The sequence below is a fragment of the Sinocyclocheilus grahami genome, unplaced genomic scaffold, assembly GCF_001515645.1.
Source record: "Sinocyclocheilus grahami isolate Dianchi unplaced genomic scaffold, SAMN03320097.WGS_v1.1 scaffold161.1, whole genome shotgun sequence".
Lineage (NCBI taxonomy): Eukaryota > Metazoa > Chordata > Actinopteri > Cypriniformes > Cyprinidae > Sinocyclocheilus > Sinocyclocheilus grahami.
The window spans coordinates 342,748-363,380 of record NW_015505340.1 but is presented as its reverse complement, the minus strand read 5'-3'; the positions used below and the strand labels follow the sequence as shown (position 1 = coordinate 363,380).

General features: G+C 36.2%; 1 protein-coding gene across 1 annotated transcript in view; it reads right to left on the bottom strand.

Annotated features, from left to right (window-relative positions):
* LOC107592924 (serine/threonine-protein kinase NLK) overlaps positions 1–20,633 on the bottom strand; it is a 41,002-nt gene that overhangs the window by 11,075 nt on the left and 9,294 nt on the right. Inside the window, exons 3-6 of the mRNA XM_016282507.1 lie at positions 10,513–10,619; positions 9,880–9,965; positions 7,696–7,905; positions 5,663–5,764 (exon numbers count right to left, since the gene is read on the bottom strand). Of these exons, the coding sequence (XP_016137993.1) occupies positions 5,663–5,764; positions 7,696–7,905; positions 9,880–9,965; positions 10,513–10,619 (505 nt within the window). The remainder of the gene's footprint in view (positions 1–5,662; positions 5,765–7,695; positions 7,906–9,879; positions 9,966–10,512; positions 10,620–20,633) is intronic.

The window sequence follows — 20,633 nt, the reverse complement described above, 5'->3', positions numbered from 1 at the left end:
GGGTAGGAATTTTGCTTGACATACTGTAAAGTTGCAAAAAAGGTTATTATAGTTAACTGAAACTAAAACTAAGACCATAAAAAACATTTTCGTTACTTGAAATAAAATAAAATATAAAAAAAATGATTTCAGCTAGTTGCCAAGGCACATTTCTCATTTTAATTTACTTTAACTTGATGTACTAAAATAACTAAAACTGAAATAAAAATGAACTATACATATTTCACTAAAATTAAAATGAAACAGAATATACATATACTGATTCTGAACTGATTCAAAATATTAATAAAAACTAAGATCTCAGATACTAAAATAAATTTTAAACAGGTTTATTTATTTTAATAAATGTATATATTTGTTAATAAAAATGTTATTAAGAACATGAATATCAATATGAATATTAACAATCTTAAAATACTCTACTTAAAATTCCCTTTTCTCCTATTGTATTTTCAAACTATTTAAAGTGCATAAAGTAAAATCAATGAAGAAAAGTGCATGTACTGTATGATTAATCATATACATGGCTCATTTATTCTTAATAATTATATATATACATTGACAAAAAAGACAGTTCAACTAAAAAGCAAAACTCTATACAATATTAAGACTTTTGTCTCGTCTTGTACTAATGATACTAGCATAATTTTATTAGACTTTTTAAGGTTAAAGTGACAAAATACATGTTTTTTTTTTGCAGTGCATTTTACATCTGATGTCCCGTTGTGTTAATTTATCACACAGGAAATAGTCAATGATTCATCGGCTGAATAGCATGAATTTGCAACAAAAAAAAAAACTGTGCCTGCCTCAATAACCGAACACTGGTTATTACGTGGCGCTGTAGCACCAAGAGGGGAAAATAAAACGTCCACCATCTGTTAGCAGGTGCCACAGAGTTCAGTTTGGGGCAGACATCAGGCTACGCAGCCCCTGGTGACGTGGGATGGGCCACATCTGCTCCAGCTCTGCACTCGGTCAGCATGCAAGACCCCCTAAAGCCATTAAACAACACCCCCTCTCCTCATTCTCCCTGCTTACTGTAAGCCCACCCAGCACTGGGGTCATCACTTTCTGACCCGAGTGTTTGTGCATGTATGTGCTGTGGGAGAGCGTGTAGGTGGAAATTTGATCATGTTGCCTCTCTGCTAAAGCGGAAAAATCAGCATGGACCCGAGCATACATCTGTTTCCAAGAGCTCCCTGCTGGCTTTTACATCCACAGCAGACAGGTGGTGGAACCACATTCAGGTGACTTACGACCAGGGTATGTGAGCTCCACTCCACTCCACTCACTCTGCCTACGACCAACAAGAGCAAAGTTTTAATGGGCAGGGGAGGCACTAGCATAATAAATTAGAAGTATCAGTTTTGTCAAAGGTGTTTCTCCTACCAAGGTTTGCAGTCAACATGTGTTTCTATTGTGTTGTCTTCACCCAACTGCACACAAAATCAAACATACAGCATGACCAGTGCAGTTCAATTCATATAAAAGTGTATGTTAAATAGCATGGGATATTTATATATTATAAATAGTAAAAAAAAAAATATTATACTAATATTAAATAATTATTTGTAATTAATAATACAATAATAAATTATAAGTAATTTAATTAGTTGTTTATTTATAACTCATACAATAATAATAATGATATTAATAATATGATTTAATTTTATAATTATTTATAACTATATTTGCAGTAACCAAGATGAGTTACTTCAAAAAAAGAGAAAAGTTTTAATGGGAAGAGGTGATAATTGCATAATTAATAATTGCATAACAATTCGATCCAATATTATTAATAATACAACTAATAATTAAAACATTACAATAATTATTATTATATTTTAATAACAATAATAATAATAACAATTATTATTATTAGTAGTAGTAGTATTTTTATTATTATTATTATAGATGATTCTATAATAAAATAATAAAAATATTAAATAATACAATTATGAAAAATTATTATTTTCAATAATAATTAAAATTTTAAGTGAACTAAATTGGGTCAAGTGTGATTTCATGTTGACTTGATGCAGAAGTCTACATATAATCTTCAACTTAATTGTTGCCAAGGAGGAACAAATTATATTAAAAGAGACATATTATGCCCCCTTTTACAATATGTAATATACGTCTCTGGTGTCCCCAGAATGTGTCTGTGAAGTTTCAGCTCAAAATACTCCACAGATCATTTTGAAAATGCCTATTTTGAGTGGAAGCAGAAAAACGCTTAAACTAAGTTCTCATTCACACACAAGTTTACGTTAAAAACACACAAGTTACAAATACAGTCGGTTATGTCTGTGAAGGTAAACTGCTGGGAAATAAATCGCATGCTTATTTTAGATCTAAATAGTGTTCTGTGCTGGTCTGTGCAGACAAAGGCAGAACAGTAAGTATGTTTTGCTCAAATTTTCGCCATGGCATTAGAGCTGGTACACCGTTGTCGCTTGCGAAAACACAATGACGGCGCCGTGGGTGGAAACTTACAAAATAAGGTGCGGTAATATTATAATGAGATCCCTTTGCAACGTCACCAAGGGAGCGAAATCAGACACGCTCGTTTTCTCAGACCCTTGCAGAAAAAGGCTTACCAAAACAAAGTTACTGGGTTAATCTTTTTCACGTTTCCTTGGTTGGTAGATGCACCGGGGACCTGATTATAGCACTTAAAACCTGGAAAAGTCAGATTTTCATGATATGTCACCTTTAAAGGGATCTTGTTTATTGCTTGTATTTCTTATAGGAAGAGGTCCTTGATTAACCAATGTCGCCTTTCTGTTAAAGCTGATTGACAAATGCGCACTTGCTGGTTAAGCTAGTTAAGAAGCCTGGTAAGGACACAAACACACTAGCATCCAAAACACAACCTATGCTGAACTTTGCAATAGAGCAGATACACCACAACCTCTCACTTTCTTTCTCTCTGTCTATATGACAGTTAAGGTAGGGTCTCTTTATATCCTCCCACTCCAGCAGAGGCTAAAAGCTTCCTCTCTTTCTAGTGATGGTAAGAGCCTTGCAAAATTAATAGAAGTAATGAGGTCCCCTGTGGAGGCAGCCAAGTTGATCTTAAGAGTCAGACCTCTATATAGATCTCACAAGTCCTGCTCTCTATCGGACAAACCTGGTCTCGTTCTCCCTCCCGCCTATCCACTCAGCCAAATCCTGAGCGACTGTCTCTATCTTGAGCACTGGCATTAAAGCATACCACATCTCCCACCACTGTTGTTGAGAACTACGCTGAAATGCCTCTTGAAATCGCTCTGCCAGACTCTCTGGAGACCTGCTCCTCTCTCTGCCATCTTTTTCACTCAAAAGCCTTCTTGATAAGCTCTTCACCTTCACAAAAGTGGAGGTGGAGGTCTGGTATGCCATATTCACCAGTCATTAAGACTCCAGCAATGTGGAGTCTGATTGTAAAGCCACCTTAGCCATCTAAAAGCTTTTCATTGCCTTGACTTCTCCAACCTTCCCCCATCAAACGGTGACTAAAAGCATAGTTATCTATAAAGAGAACAAAACAGGTCCATAAGAGCTTGATTACACATCCTGCTCCGGTTGCGTTCACACAGATTGGTTATAACATTTAAGTAAACGAAAATACTGTTTATAACTAAAGTGTCTTTTAGGACTCTTAAAACCTGCCTTTTGAGAGAGTTTGGTAAAAGAAATTCTATTTAGAGTTTGCCGTCTGAACAGACAACATGTTTTTCTACTCAAAAACGAACAACATTTATTTTTAGTAAAACTGTCATAGTAGTTAACATTTGACTCACTTACAGGCAAGACGTTTATATGGCATTAAGTAGTTCAAGTTTTTAACTACTGCTAAAGATTTTTAAGATATGAACATTTAAATAATAAAAAAGAAATAACATTTAATACAAAAACGTATGTTACATAGCCCAAGTTATTCATATAGTATAAATAGTAAAAAAAAAATCATTTTGACAAACATTTGCAAATTAATTAATTTATTTAATGTATTATAATATCATTCTTAATAATCATCATAAAATATAATAATTTATAATAATGATAAAAATAGTAGTAAATAAAAACATCAGATGATAAATAGCTAATAAAAAGTTATCAGATAAATTAGATATTATAATATTTGTATTTATTATACAAAATAAAATAATAGATGATAAATAGGTAATAAGTTATCAGACAAATAATATTTGTATTTATTATACAAAATAATAGTAAATATTATTGTTACCACACAAATAATAATAAATTATAATAATATTTTATTATATATGTTTACTCATTATACCTTAATAATAATAATATCATCATAAATATAATAATTTATAATAATAATAGTATAGTAAATAAAATAATAGATGATAAATAGGTAATAAGTTACCAGATAAATAATATTTTATTGTATTTATTATATAATTGTTATTTATTATAACAAAATAATAGTCAATATTACCAGATAAATAATAATAATAATAATAATAAATAATATTTTATTATATTTATACTCATTATACAATAACAACATCAACTATTATTATTATTATTATTATTATTATTATTAATAGACAAGTTATACATCAATTACCTAAAAACAGAATGCAGTAGAAAACACTGACCCAGACACATGATCAGACCCTTGAAGAATGGTGTCATCACAATACCCCACAGAGACCCCAGTTCTTTCAGTCTCCAAAACCTGCTACATGTAACGGGAAGCTCAGCTGATCTACATGATTAAACATCCTGCTCTAGGGCCGGTCGACCACACACAGGAGGCAGCGTCGAGTGACAAGGTCAGCCAAATGTCAGTATGAGTGTGTGTGGGTAGTTGGCTGGGATTAAGGCTGGCGAATGTTGACTGGAGAAACAAGTGCCTCTTCACATATAGGCCTAAATGGTAAAGACTTTCTCTAGCCTAGCAGGTGCATGTCTGTATGCATGTGTGCAAAGGAGGCGGGCTTCTTGGTGAGTCACCAGGCATCAGGTCGATGCAGAGCAGGAAGCAAAGGTCCACAGTCCTTGCGCTACAGTTCCTGTTCACTGCAGGGTATCGCCTTCTCAGCGTAGCTGTCTAGAGCCACAGAGCCAACACCCAGCACCGAATCACACATACACACTCACAAACATGCACATATTCCCACTTGCACACTGAGAACAGCTTTCTATATACTCAAAACCATGAGCTTTTCAGTTTATCAAATGAGCTGCAAAGGAACCAAAAGGCACTTGGAGATGGAAAAACAATTTCTAGACTTTCATAAATTCATAATGACACATTAAAGGAATACAGCAGCAGATAAAATCTGAAGTGTGCGACTTGTGAGCCACTAGTAACTGAAAAAAGAATGATAAAAAAAAAACCTTTTCCCAAACACACTCCCCACCTGCCATTGGCTGGACAAACAGATAGCCCCGCCCTAGTATCTCTGCATTTTAAACTGGAGATAAAAAAATTATTTTTACACATAAAAACCACAGACAAGCCGTATTATTATTTTCCATATTATTATTTCATTATTTTCATAATTACATTGTTCTGTTTGTTTCATAATTCATTTTTTTGTGTTTCATGTGAAGTTTGAGTCATTGTCTTTCTTGATGTTGCTCCAAACACCATGTGTCTAGTTTTTGGGACATTGTTCGATTTCAGACTCACCTGTTTATGTGGTCCTCTCAGGATGTGAGCTCTGGCCCCCTCACACGCCGTCCTCATGGCCTCCAGAGACGGAGTCCCCAGCAGATCTGTGATCAAGTCCAGCTAGTATATAACAAGAAAAGGAAGAGCAGATGAGTGCTGTAAAAAAGATGTATAAAACAAGACTTTATGAGCATATATTCTCCTGAAATCCAGGAATTAAATTTTTAGCCACTGTAGTAAATGTTTTTTTTTTTTTTTGCTTTTCAGGAATACCACATGTTTAGGGATGTGACAAATATGCTAAACAATAAATTTAATAATAATAAATAACACTTAATATAACAATTATTTTTGCAATTTACTTTGGTTCTAAACACCATATGGCATCATAAAACAGTTGGGTCTCAGAAGGATGTGACATAAACTAATGTAAATAAATAACCATAAATAGAAAGTTCTGATTTAAAACACAAAATAACTGAATATAATAAAAGAGTCGGAGAAGGACAAAGGGAAAAATAAGAAACTAGATAAATGTTCATGATCTGTATATTAACAAACTGGAGCAGAACCATGTTCAAGTAAATCAAATTCTTTACTGGAGAGAATTTAATGAGCCTTAAAGGGGATGTCGATGTGCTGTCGGTGCACATTCAGGGCTGTGTGGACACACACGCACACACACACACACTGAGGAACAGCCAGTCCCAGAGTCTCTGACACACTGCAGGGCCAGTATTATTAGAACATATGGCTCATATTCTTCTGTGTGAAATACATAAAAATAAAAAGTGTGTCTGTAAATGTACTTCTCAAATAATTTCTTACTTGCATCACACAGACTCTGAACAACATAATAGTAGAGGCCTCTGTGCATGTGTGAAAGCTAGAGACATGCTGTCTGAGCTGCAAACACACAGCCATGGAGGACAGAGGGCTTCTGGGTCATGGCCACACTGGGGCTTCAGTTCAACAGAGCCTTGAGCAGCCCCCGCTCGCTCATTAGCATGGCTGTACAACATTTGCCAAAAATACTGTATGTTAAGGTCACATGTTTAGCATCAGTGTCCAAGATTTTCTGTTTTCACTAAGAATGTTACAAAGCCTTTTATCTATAATAGCACTACTAATGTAACTTTTATTGAATTATTAAATATCAAACCATTCTATTAAATTCTTTTTAGTTTTAAGGAAAAAAAATAAGAATCCAAACAATACCAGATTGAGTAATGGCTCCAAAATGAATGGCAAATGAATGGAGAATTAAATATAAATAATTAACACCATAAATGTACAGAAAATACTTCTTACTGGTCATGAAAGCTGTATTCTGAATTAAAAATATATTTACAGTATATTTACTACTGTATATTTGTGATGAACAGCGCCAGTTGTCATATACACAATATTTTTAGTGGCTTAATGTGAGCAATATTTCACCACATAGACTTCTGGAGAAAAACAAAATGCTATAATGCACATTTTAAGTAGGTAAAAGCTGTCAGAATGTAAACAAGAGAATCTCTATGAAAAGAAAGCTTTAACAGCTTATTCATTTGCTTGAGTCACATAATTTATGTCAGACAAAAAAGGCGAGGCTTCAGTTCTTGCAATTTAATCCATGCAATATGCTGCAGTTCCTAGGGAAGTTAGAAGCCAAATTGGTTAGAAAGCTTTTTGTTTACTCGCCAAAGCCAATTTTGACTCTTTTGGCGCTTGCTGAGTGTTAATTCTGGACCCTGATAAAGAAGGTTCTACTTAACACATCTGAGAGGCCAAATGATCCAAAATCTACAATGATTCACAAATACCACAAAGAGAGCAGTTAAGACGTTTCCCTTAAATCAGTCTGTGAGTTTAGGAAAAGAGATCAATATCAAAGACATAATGTCCTGGATGTTCACCTTCACCTACACCAAAAATCAGAAGGTTCTGATAAGAATGTTGTTCCAAGAACAATAACTAATGTTGATACAGGAACATGTTCACATGTGTGAAAAGGCAGGTTTCTGTCTACAGATCGAGTGCTGAACACGAGCGTAGGTGAATACCTGTTGGATGGGACTCTGAGCCTGGAAGAGGATTCGTCGGCCAAGCAGCTCGGCAAAGATGCAGCCCACAGACCAGATGTCGATGGCGTTGGAATAGTGCCTGCTCCCCATCAGGATCTCTGGCGCTCTGTAGTACTGCGTCACCACCTCCTGGGTCATGTGACGCGACTCGTCCAGCTCCTCCACTCTTGCCAGGCCAAAGTCACAAATCTGTGCAGAATTTAGGATTATTTACACACTTAATAGGTTGATGAGTAAAGTCTGAGGTGTACATTTATTGACAAGCATGGAAAAGAATTTTTTTTTACAATAAATTATGCAATAAAACCACAATTACATGGAGAGGATCATTCACCTTTTAATCAAACAGATAAACAATAAAAGCGCTATAAACACAAGTCCCAATTTCCAATCATCTTGAGCTGCTTGAGTGCTCCTGGGAAATAAATAAATGAGAAAAATATCTCGGCCTCTTCTCTCCACCCACTCTTAGAAAGAAGGCACAAAAGGGCTTATCATGCATTACTAACAATTTACCTAAGTAGCTCCACCCAGTTTTTCCCAGAGGCCTAATTTTATGCATTCCCACAAGATGAATTCAAATCCTGCAAGCAACATTTAAACATGCACTTTATTGAAAAATTCCTTGTGTCTTCTTACATGCCATTCAAGTAAAACACCACCATTTAAGGAAAGAGTGACAAGCTGCCAAGGTGTTACTATATCTATCTATCCATCCATCCATCTATATTATATAATTTTAAAATGTGTAATCTGAAAGAACAGCTAAAGATAAGTCTGTGAAATTTGTTCATGGTACATAATGAAATGTAATACATATGGTTAGGAGTGTGCTCAATTATCTGCATATTAAAGAGTCTCAGAGCACACACTAATAATAGTAAACATGTTATGGATATAAAATAAATCAAATTTGAACCTAAATCAGACTTGAGTGTGTTTGATTGCAGGACATGGCCATAAGATAAGGTCTCACATATAATAGCTACATGAGAGAAACATTCTTCTTTTTCGGAAATGTGGCTAAATGAAGCAGCGCATGCTAAATGATTCGCTCTCTGTGGTCCAATAGCACAATCTATTCCAGTTCTCCCCTCAAGCACATTTCTCATGCTGCTGGGTGAAGTCAGCACGCACAAACACAGAGAATTTCTCTTTTTCTTTATCTCTCTCTCTCTTTCTGTATCTCCCATATCAACCTTGCTTTCACTTTTGCAGCTGGGCTCTCTCTATGGGATCCAAAATGAAGATTTATGTCAGGAACCGAGCAGATGAATCAATCCCAAAGGGGCCCTGACCCCCTGGAGTCAGAGATTGTGTGTTAGTGTGTGTACGCTGGCGCTGTAGACCTGGCCTGGCCAGACAGATATGAGGCGTCCTTGCTTTTCGGAAAAAAGGAATTATAAAGACAGAATTCAAGGCCCATGGGCTACAGTACATAATGCTAAAACAGCAGGAGAGCACAGAGACAAAAGAAACCAGTACCATAAAACTTAAACAGTACCTGCATATATAGATAGATTTCTTTTCATTTCTTAGACTTATCATTAGCTTTTACATCCAAATTACACATTTTACAATTATATAATAAAAAATAGCTGTGTGTTTGAGACCAAAATTGTCACTTTGAGCCAATTATTCAGTCACCTGACTGTTTAGTATCATACTGTTATTTCCATTAATTGAAATAAAAATATATATATTGTAGATTTAAAATAAAATATCAATATTAATGAAAAACTAAAACTTAAAAACTGAAATGCAACTAACAAAGTAAAAGTTGAAGTACTAAAATTACATTTAAAATTGTAATTGTTTAAAAAAATCTTATACTTGCAAAGACTACATTCATTTGATAAAAAATACAGTAAAACATTAATGCTGAAAACTTGTTCAGCAAATTCGATTTTAAATTTTAAACTCGATTTAAAATATAATTTCTGAATTTTTTTGAAATTTTATGGAAACCTTATATAAACATATATATATATATATATATATATATATATGAGAAGTTTGCTAGATTTTAAATAAAATAATTGATATAAACAACTGTCTTAAGAGTCCAACTACAGGGTCAATTTCTAAAAATAACCACTGAAGCAAAATCGAGAATAGGAAGAATCGTCAACGCATCAAAAATTTGACTAGTATTTCACTAACCTTAAGCACACAGTTGCTGTTGACCAACAGGTTACCAGGTTTAATGTCTCTGTGCAAAATGCCAGCTGAGTGTAGATACTTCAGTCCTGCGGACACAACATATACATCAGTCATTAAAGACATTTTGTGGACACAAACTGTATTGATATGAAGCAGACTGCGCTGTTATGCTGTACAGGTCTCTTGGTTTGAAATGTAATCTAGTTGACATATAAACAGACGTTTTATTTCTAAACCATTTTTCCTCTAAGATGTAATAAAGCTTTGTGTCACTTCAAAACACTGAAGTTATATGTCTTATAGGGACCAGTTAACCTTATTCCTAATGAATCAGATGAAACATGTCAGCTGTCCTACAGTAAACAAAATATCAAAGAGGCGACTGCTTCTTGTTTCTCCCATTCGTATTCTTACACTATGAGTGGTCCATCTCTTCCTCCTCACTTTCTCTGGTGTGAAAATGATAGTAAGGAACATGAAGTAGAGAGGTGTGTGTGAATGTCTGTGTAGTTCTGTACCCATGGGATTTGGTGAAGAAAGACTCAGCGTAGAGAATGTGTGTGTCTGAACTCTGAGGGTGAAACTTTTGAAATAAAATGTTGAAATAAAGGGCTTAGTGTGTGTGTATCTCACCTCGGAGGATCTGGTAGAGAAAGACTTTGACGTGGTCAGAGCTCAGGGGCTGTGGAGAGACGATGATCTTATGGAGGTCACTCTGCATCAACTCCGTCACCACATAACTGCGGTAAGTGTTATGTCAAGGGAAACAAGCACGCCAAAAATAACAGCAGGAAGTTCACACATACAGCAGTGCTCCAAATGATGGCCAGTATTAGCACTCATCTAAAACAGAGCCAGTGGAGAGGGAGGTCACAGGGAAGTGGAGAGGGTGAATGTGAAGAGGACTAGTATTTGTCTAAAGCGCCACTCCTAAACTGGAGCACAAAGTCAACAGTATTAGTCGCACATTATTACATTTTTTTTAAATCACAGATTTTAAAATGTGATGATGGACTGTACATTTTACTCCTACCCCAATTTTTGTCTTGAGTAAAGTTGTTTAGTAGACTTTAGTTACAGGTTTGTGGCGGGACCAGAAATGAAAAACAGCACTTTTCAAAACAATAACAAGGTACTGCTTTCATTGTTAAACTTGTTGTTAGTTTTCAGTTTAGCATGAAACCTGTTGTATAGTGCCATTTTCTGTCTCAAATTGCACTGAGAAGATTGAATAACTGCACTAAGGATTCATTTTAGTGAACTGTTTCTTTTTCTGGATGGTTTGTGATTCATTTGAGTCATCTTTTAATGTTCTTTAGGCAATACGTATTTATTTATTTTAAATTAAAGGTGCAATAGGTGATTGTCTTCAGAAAAATTGTTTTTATGCTGGTTTAAAGTCTCTTCACATCCCGATAGCAATCATTAAGTTAAGTGGTATAAATGTATATATCTGTATTTATATATTCTGTGGAAGGCGTAGGACCAAGAAATGTTCATCCAATCAAAACCCTCGATCCAAGCTTTTTAATTGACTTTCCTACCTGCATGTAAACGTATGTATTAGCATACCTCTGCGCACCCGCTTCGCGCAGACAGGATACGTCATCAGCGCGTTCAGGTACGCTGTGCAGACAGAGGAGAATGGCAGACAAACATCAACAACCTCATCTTCCTTCCTGGTATTGTAGTACTTTTACTAACTGTACTATAAAGAATGACACATGATGTAGCCCAGTGGTTCCCAATTCCAGTCCTCGTGCCCCATGTCTCGCTTAGTTAAAGGGGTCATATGATGCGATTAAAATTTTTCCTTTCTCTTTGAAGTGTTACAAGCTCTTGGTGCATAAAAAGATCTGAAACATTACAAAGACTAAAGTCTCAAATCCAAAGAGATATTCTTTATAAAAGTTAAGAGTCAACCACGCCTACCTAAAATGGCTCGTTCTAACACGCCCCCACATGTCTACGTCACGATGTGGGAAGATTTGCATAACGCCGCACAAATGTTCACGCAAAGAAAGAAGGCGTAACTTTTATTCTCGCTGTAGTATTGTTGCTGCCGCCATGTCCTGAAGGCGCTGTGTGTTTCATTGTGAAAGCGAAACTACTTTGTTTGGCCTTCCAAAAGAGGACGATATCCGCTTCGTCATGTCTAGAGCTGATCCCTGCTGGTCGTTGAGGGAATACATCAACTTCGCGCTGTGGACGAAGTGGAGTCCAGCCCGGGGTCATCACATGTGGTTGCCGCAAGCCCACCGGCCGCTCCTTCGTCGAATCTGCCGGCCGTTCCTTACTCTAGTCCGCCGTGTGTTTCGTTGTGAAAGCGAAACTACTTTGTTTGGTCTTCCAAAAGAGGACACGACTAGAAATCAGTGGTTAAGTTGTATTTACAACAATGTTCCAAAACAGTTCAACCCAAATATTCATTTGTGTGCAGCACATTTTATGGATCCTGGAAGAGTAGAATACAACGTAACAGTTCCGTCACACGCTTGAGGTATTCGGCCAATCACAATGCACTGGATAGCTGGCCAATCAGAGCACACCTCGCTTTTCAGACCGATGAGCTTTGGAAAAATCTACTTGTTTCAGAAAGGCGGGGCATAGAGGTGAAACAATAATGTACAGTATGTGGAAAATAATGTGTTTTTTTAACTTTAAACCGCATAAACACATTTCATTACATTAAATACACCAAATAATGTTCTTTTTAGAAACATCATATGACCTGTTTAACACACCTGATTCAGATAACCAGCTCATTAGAAGAGAGCTACGTGCATGAATTGTGTTCCGTTTGACATGCTCTCTACACAGTGTTCATTACTCCCTACTCCCTGAGCAGGGGAAATCCATTGAAGTTTACTTCACTTCGGAACATTCATTCACGGATTTGCACTGTGCACACACAGACGAAACTTACTAGAGAAGTGTGAAGTGTGACATAATATACCTCTGTAAATACTAACGTTATTTAAATTTACGTCTCGCACACTTTAATGCCCTTTGTATGGAACTTATACGCTCGCATCGAACTAGAATCTTGGCGGAATATCCGGTGATGTCCACTTCACAGGGCACTTACGGTCGAATAGAACAAACATCGCACGTGATAAGAGATACATATGAAATGTGTGGGGTGTAGGGGTGGGGTGCGAGGACTGGAATTGGGAACCGCTGATGTAGCCTATTGTAGTAATGTTGTCTCTGGTATTCTGGTCTGTGAGCGTATATATGCGTTCAGGGGGCGTGGCTTTGGACGGCGATTGCAGGGAGGGTGGGACGTTCGCTATCAGGCTAAAGTTAGCATTTTCCAAGATCTCCTACGGCACCTTTAAATAAGTATTTGATTAAATAAAACTACATATTACTTTATTTGAACAAGTCAATAAGCTTTTAAAATTATATTATGTTGTCTCTGGTATTCTGGTCTGTGAGCGTATATATGCGTTCAGGGGGCGTGGCTTTGGACGGCGATTGCAGGGAGGGTGGGACGTTCGCTATCAGGCTAAAGTTAGCATTTTCCAAGATCTCCAACGGCACCTTTAAATAAGTATTTGATTAAATAAAACTACATATTACTTTATTTGAACAAGTCAATAAGCTTTTAAAATTATATTTATTTTAATTTCTTAAAATATTTTATCTTCATATATGTCAAGAATAATCTTTTTTATTATTGTTTTATAATCATTTTAAAAAGGTAAAGAAGTGAATGCTTAGATACTTCATATTGACAACAAATTATGCTTTTGGCAGCATAATGTAACAATATCATTTATTATTTACTAACAAACTAATATAAACATATCTTTATATTCCATAATCATCTGTGAAGAATAGTTTTCATTACACACAATATGACTAATTCATAAATATATATCTGAAAAGAAAAAATAAAATGAAAGAATATAGTTGTCCTTGAAAACAAAATCTCTAAATCAGTTTTAGTTACTTAAATAATAGCAGCAAAAGCATTGTTTGTTGTATATTTTAACACAGTAATGATACTGTTATTGCACAGCTGCAAAGAAAAGAAAGTGGCATTACATTCTGCTTTCGATGGACAGCCCTGGCAGAGCAGGTTTGGGAGGTTTCACAAGAAATATCAGAGTGTGATGATGTGGCCATTACACGGTGATGAACGAAGATGTTGAAAATGCATATAGAAAATTTTACAACAGCCACTGAGTGAGCTAAATCCAAAAGGGAACGTAATCCAATCAGAACAACTACTACTACTAGAATTCCCTTCATTACATTGTGACCTTCAGGGCTCAATGAAAGGCTCCGTTTTCAAGTGTAAGGGCATAAAAGCACATATTTGCCCTCTACTACAATTCCCAGAATATAAAACAAACCGATGAGCTGCTCTTTGCCGTACAGTCCAGCTAATAAACACAAACCAGAGAGCTGTCACTTCTGAGTATCTAGGTCTGACCTTTATGTTGAGAAGATTATGATGTTGAATAATCTTCACCTGGAGACATCCATTATGACTCATTCATGTGCTAAAGAACAAACAAGGAGCAATTATCTGCTTCAGTGCTACTAGTCTCTCAAAACAAACACCAACTTCAGCAATCAACACATATGAGCGCCGACTCAACACGTCGCCTGTCAGTAAATACAAGCGATGGAGAAAGTGTAGGAGGACTTCCTGGCAAAGACAAACCGCCTGTGATCTTCCTTTTATAAACACAAAGATGAGCCGCTCTCTGCCACTCGGTCCAGTCGAGGATTCGCACTCGCTGGCAGGGAGTCACGCACACAAAGCTACACAAGGTTTGACAGATGCAGATCTGTGGTTCAAAAAAAGCTCATCCAGTCATCGACACTGCGGCCGAGTCAGCAGAGGCAACACTCTCGTATGTGTGTGTGTGATAACTACAGCTGAGCATGCAGGACTGCTTGATTGACTGTCTGCTGGGACAAGCTCATCCTCTACCCACCCCTCGGTTTTCCCTCAAGTTTCTCAGCTACAAGAGTGTCACAAGTATTTTCATGGCATCTTTCACAGTGTCACTGCAAATTGACACGGCTTCTCTTCGCAGCCTTGGAAGCATCTCTCTCCTGCTTTTTGTGTCTCTTAGGTAGGTTTTTTAAAAAGCTTTCTCGACATATTTAGTGTTTTAAAACTTGTAACCCTAAGTTTTAAACTTGCAAGCAACTTATCTCGCAATTATATCTTGCAACATAACTGTGAAAAACAGAAACTCAACTAAAATAAATTTTCATCGCTCCAAAGCAAATTAAAAGAAAATGAAAATGGCCAAAAATTTTGTTTAGGCCTACATTTTTTTTGGTTTAAATTTTTTACAACTTTTTAAAATAACAGACACTAGTTAGCGCATTAATTTTCAAAGCCTTGTGAAATCCAGTCATTTTAATTGGAATCCATAAGATCAGGAATTCTGTGTGATGGCGAAAGATTTCCCCGCGCAGATTTTGCAAGCTGATCACTCGAATTTGCCAAGCTGACCAACAGAAAGCTGCTTGATTTGAAAATGACTTCTGTGTGAGCTGTGCTTCAGACATCGCTACACTATAAAAAAAAGAGACTAAGAGAATAACAAGAATACCTTAGCATCCACAAGTCCCTGACAACCACCAGGAACCCTCTAGAATGGTAATGGTAATGAACTTTTACATGTTTGTATTACACTAAATGTTGTATTTAGTCTAAATATAGTTTTTGCTATATCCCTAAATGAGGTGATCACCCAGAACATCCAAGAAACAACAGAGTACCATGCTAGAAACATGCTATAACCACAAATACCTTAGCAACCATACACCAAGTCCCTGGCAACCACTGAGAACACTCTAGCATTGTGGCGGCACCTTTTCTTCAGAAAATCTAGTTATGTTGCTACAGTTCGACAGCATATGGACTATAAACAGCCAATTCTCTCCTTTTTCTCCCTGAGATTTTCACATCCACTATGAAACAAAAGCAATATTTGTTTCACAGCTCTTTGTGAGGTAATAAAACATTACTACACTGCAAAAGGGCAACAGGCCTCTGCTGTTAATTTGCCACATGAACTGTGAGTATTTAGTAACTTATTTAGTAACAAGCTACACCTAGAACATGAACCTTGTCAAATAAACAGTGTAAAACATCAACCAAAACATTTACTAGGAGTTAACAAGTCAGTAATGTCATGCTAAAAGTGTGTTACTTTTTTACTGCAGGCCGACAGAGTAAAATAGTATTCAGCTAAAAATGAAAACTTTGACTGAACCTCATGTCATTTCAAACCTGTATGGCTTGTTTTCTTCTGTTGTGGTTTCACAAAAATAATAATAATAATAATATACTGGCTGCGCTTTTCAATATAATGAAAAAGCCTGATAGGTTTACTAGAGGAAAACACCAAACTTGAAGTCATACAGAAGATATAGAATAACATAAAGGTGATTAAATAAATACCCGATTTTTCATGTTTGGGTGAACAATCCCTTTAAAAATCACACCCGTGAGACTTTTTAACCAGGCTGGGTGTCTCAAAAGCAGACTTGTGGAGAGCTCCAGGCAGACCTCCACACGATATTTCGATAATCGCCTTGAGAACAGAGGGCTTTTGTCACGTGCCTAATTAGCCTCATGCAAATGACAGCCATGCTTGATTGCTTCCCTGAAATGCGAATTACACATCCTCTAAGCTCGGTTCTCCGCAGAGTGTTAGCGCAGACGCAAAAAAACATACACATACTGAAGAGCTGAAGGAGGACTATGGGGAGTGAAGTCTGTGGCGCTCCATCGGTTCTCTGTGGCCCGTGACTTTCTTTATCTCCCCCGTGACTCTCTCTCTCTCTCTCCCACTAAATTAGTGTTGAACCAGTGTTGCCGGATCACTATGCCAACTAGCACAGCTTGACTGTGGGTAGAGGTGGAGAGGCACCTGTGGTCTGGAGCTCCCCTCCAGAATGACTAACTGACAGTTGAGTTACAGAAGGAAGTGAAGTGATTCTACTAAATGGTTCCCATGGTAATGAACAGCAGAAAACAAGAGCACACCTGCACCTATAGGAAATGTGTACACACTTTGTCTAACACATCTCAAGACACTGAAATCATACAGAATGAATGCACAAATACATACACTTTAACATTCACAACATAGCCTTGAGCATCTTTATATATGGCAAAAAAAAATCTAAATTGTAAAATAAAACAGATTACCGGCAGTATGTATTATAAGAAAATACTATTGTAGCCTTTCTACTTTAAAATTTTACATTTAATTCAATGTTACTTGTCAATTCTTCGTCATTATTTGTGAAATTTACTTGCAATTAGGGCTGCACGATAAATCGGCCATGGTAATGAACAGCAGAAAACAAGAGCACACCTGCACCTATAGGAAATGTGTACACACTTTGTCTAACACATCTCAAGACACTGAAATCATACAGAATGAATGCACAAATACATACACTTTAACATTCACAACATAGCCTTGAGCATCTTTATATATGGCAAAAAAAAATCTAAATTGTAAAATAAAACAGATTACCGGCAGTATGTATTATAAGAAAATACTATTGTAGCCTTTCTACTTTAAAATTTTACATTTAATTCAATGTTACTTGTCAATTCTTTGTCATTATTTGTGAAATTTACTTGCAATTAGGGCTGCACGATAAATCGGAATGGAATCGAGATTGCGAGTCGACAGAAGCTGCGATTGTCATGCGTATCTTTCAGTGAAGCACGGTTCTGTGATCAGCAGTAAATCTCCATCCAAAGGCCAGAGGGCGCTCTCGTGCTGAAACTCCAAATACGCCTCGCAGAAGAAACCCAGAAAATGTCTATCACTGCAGCTGAATAAACAGAAGATTCAACTGCTTTCATTGATTCAACGTGACTAATAAACACACGACTATCGCAATATACAGTTTATCTGAGTTCTTATTATTATAATTTTCATTAAAATAAAGTATATTTATAATGCAATGCCTTTATCACTGCTTAAATACTATGAAATATGTTGCGTGCCTTATTCTGTGTAAGAAGCCACATCATCTCACAGAAGGATTTATTTCAAACACTGACATTATGAAGTGAGTTTGGAGTAAAAATATGTTATTAAATGTGGTATTTTCACACGCTTTCAGATGGAGCAGCATTTACTTCACAGAGCCGTAGTTCACTGATAAGCTATGCAAACAGCTGTCATTATCGCAAACGATATCTTCGATTTCAGAATCGATTTTTTTTGCGTAATTTGTCAGTGAATTACAGCTATGTGTACTAAATTCTGCTCCATCTGAAAGCACATGATGATGATTTCCTGCTGATTACAGAACCGGCATTACTATCAAAATGCGCATGACAATCTCATTCGATTAATCGTACAGCCCTACTTGCAATGTCTGCGTAAAAACGTTTCCAAATATTTCAGTGTATAGCTACAGTGAATATCTTTTTTTTTTTTGCCTTTTGCCAATATATAAAGAGCAAACGTGCAGATTTTTAACCTAAAACATTTTAAAACATGTAAGCATGGACTGTTGCAAATATCTTTGAGTGATGACAAATAGTTAAACCAGTTAGCTGAAAGTTTAAAGTCACTAATTTGTGGGAAAAAAGTCAAATAAATTAAAATCAGAAGAATAATTCATATCACAAACATTTAGGCCTGGATCCAACCTTTACATATCAACACCTCTTCAGTATCCAGCACCCGTCTCATAAATGTTAAAGCCTAAAATATGGAAAGCCTATGATAAAGCCATTTACACTTGAAGGTCTTACAGGAAACAGACAGGTCTGCAGGTCAGTGAACTTTGAGGAAACAAATAACTGCTACAATATGTCTCTTTAAGATAATAACCATTTCTGACTATTCACAAATGTCTCTCTAATTCCACAGTCCACAGAAACAGCAATCCTGTCATTATTACTGATTTAAAACATGGTATATGACTATCCACACACACACACACACATACACACACACACACACACACACACACACACACACGCCCACCCACAAACATGCTGCACACACACACAAACACAGCTCACACTTAGCCTACACACTTGTAGATTTGTGAATTTGTACAAACACACATTGCACACACAGGAAGGGGGCTTAGCCATGTGTGAGACTGAACACGGCTTTCACAAAGTCCTCTCACATAATAGCAAGGTGTAATCATTGCCAGATGCAGATGGAGGGAGGCGTATTTCACAGCATTGCTGGGTGCTAATTGACCTGCTCGGAGACCTGGGGGGGGGGTCTGCTAATTCTGCTGCTACAGTCTTTTCAGTAATTAAACTCAGCGCACCTTGCTTCTGTCAGCCCATTGGCCATTGTAGCCTTTTATCTTCCACATCCTGAACTTCCTGCCTCAGCAACAACTACAGAGAAATGGGTCTGGTTTAGCAGGTGAAATCACATTTTAAGCTTATAAAGAGTCATTTCAGAACAGCATGTGCACTGTATAATGTAACAGATAGGAATATAAAGACTTCAAAAGAATATAAGGAATAGCTGAATACAAAAACAGACACATGCCAAATGCACTTTAAAGGTGTATCACATTCACAAGAAGCCATGTGAGTTCAGTCACTGGCATTAACAATAAATCATCGATGTCTTTGTCCTTAAAACACACATGACTCATTCTGTAATCATGAATGCAATCTGTATCTTTGAGATGAGGCTTCTCACACCTTCAGCATGTGCGCCCAGAAAACACCCGCCAGGCAAACACTTTCATATCATACCACACAAATGCTCACTGGCTCAACTTAATGTACTTCAGATGCTCAATTAAAAATAACATAAAAATACAAAATAAAATAAACAATAGAATAAAATAAAAAATTAGTTATAATAATAAAATCAAATAAATAACAATATGCAACAATAAACTAAAGATAAAATTAAATTAAAAAGGAAAAATAAGAAAAATTAAACTAAGTAAAATAAAAAAGAGATAAAAATAAAAATAAAACAAAAAGATAAAATAAGAAAGATAAGATCAAAATGAAACAACATAATAAAATACAGCATTAAATAAAATAAATTAAAATAAAATGAAATACACATAATATGGTAATTTTGTGTGAACTGCTCCTTTAATAACATAACCAGGGGCGGACTTGTCTGAGTTTAGGTTCATCATTGTGAAGTGCTCCTGTTCAAGATCGAGACGGCAGAAAGCGTTTGTTTTCTTTATTTTATAAAAGCACAACGTTTTGTTGATATTGTGAGTGCACACAAATAAAACTAGCCCCTTTACAGTTTAGAATGATGTATTACTCTTACCTTTATGAGCAAAAATGACTGCATATTTAAAGTTTTTTCCACTGTTAGAAAAAAATGCAAGTGATCACGCTGGCGCCTCCATGTGCTGCAGAGCTTCAGCTTCCACTCTTCCGCAAACGATTGGATATGCACATTTATATAGGTTAAACATTTAAACTAACATTGTGATATACTTGAACTGTTTTATATATAGATTTTATTTTAGGCAAGTCCTGATGATTTGAGAAGGCTAAATTGATCAAACATAGGCTATAGGCTATAGGCTATGATCAATTCACTGTTTGCCGCTGGCCTTTACTTCAAAAAACAAAACAAAATAACTTACATTTAACGAACAAAAAATACTCCAAATGTTTTTCTAAATTTACTTGATAAAAAAAACGAAACGAAATATAATCACTTTTTCATTACATGAACAACTGAACTATTTTAATAGCTGAAACAGTAGTATAAGCTTTTTTTGGG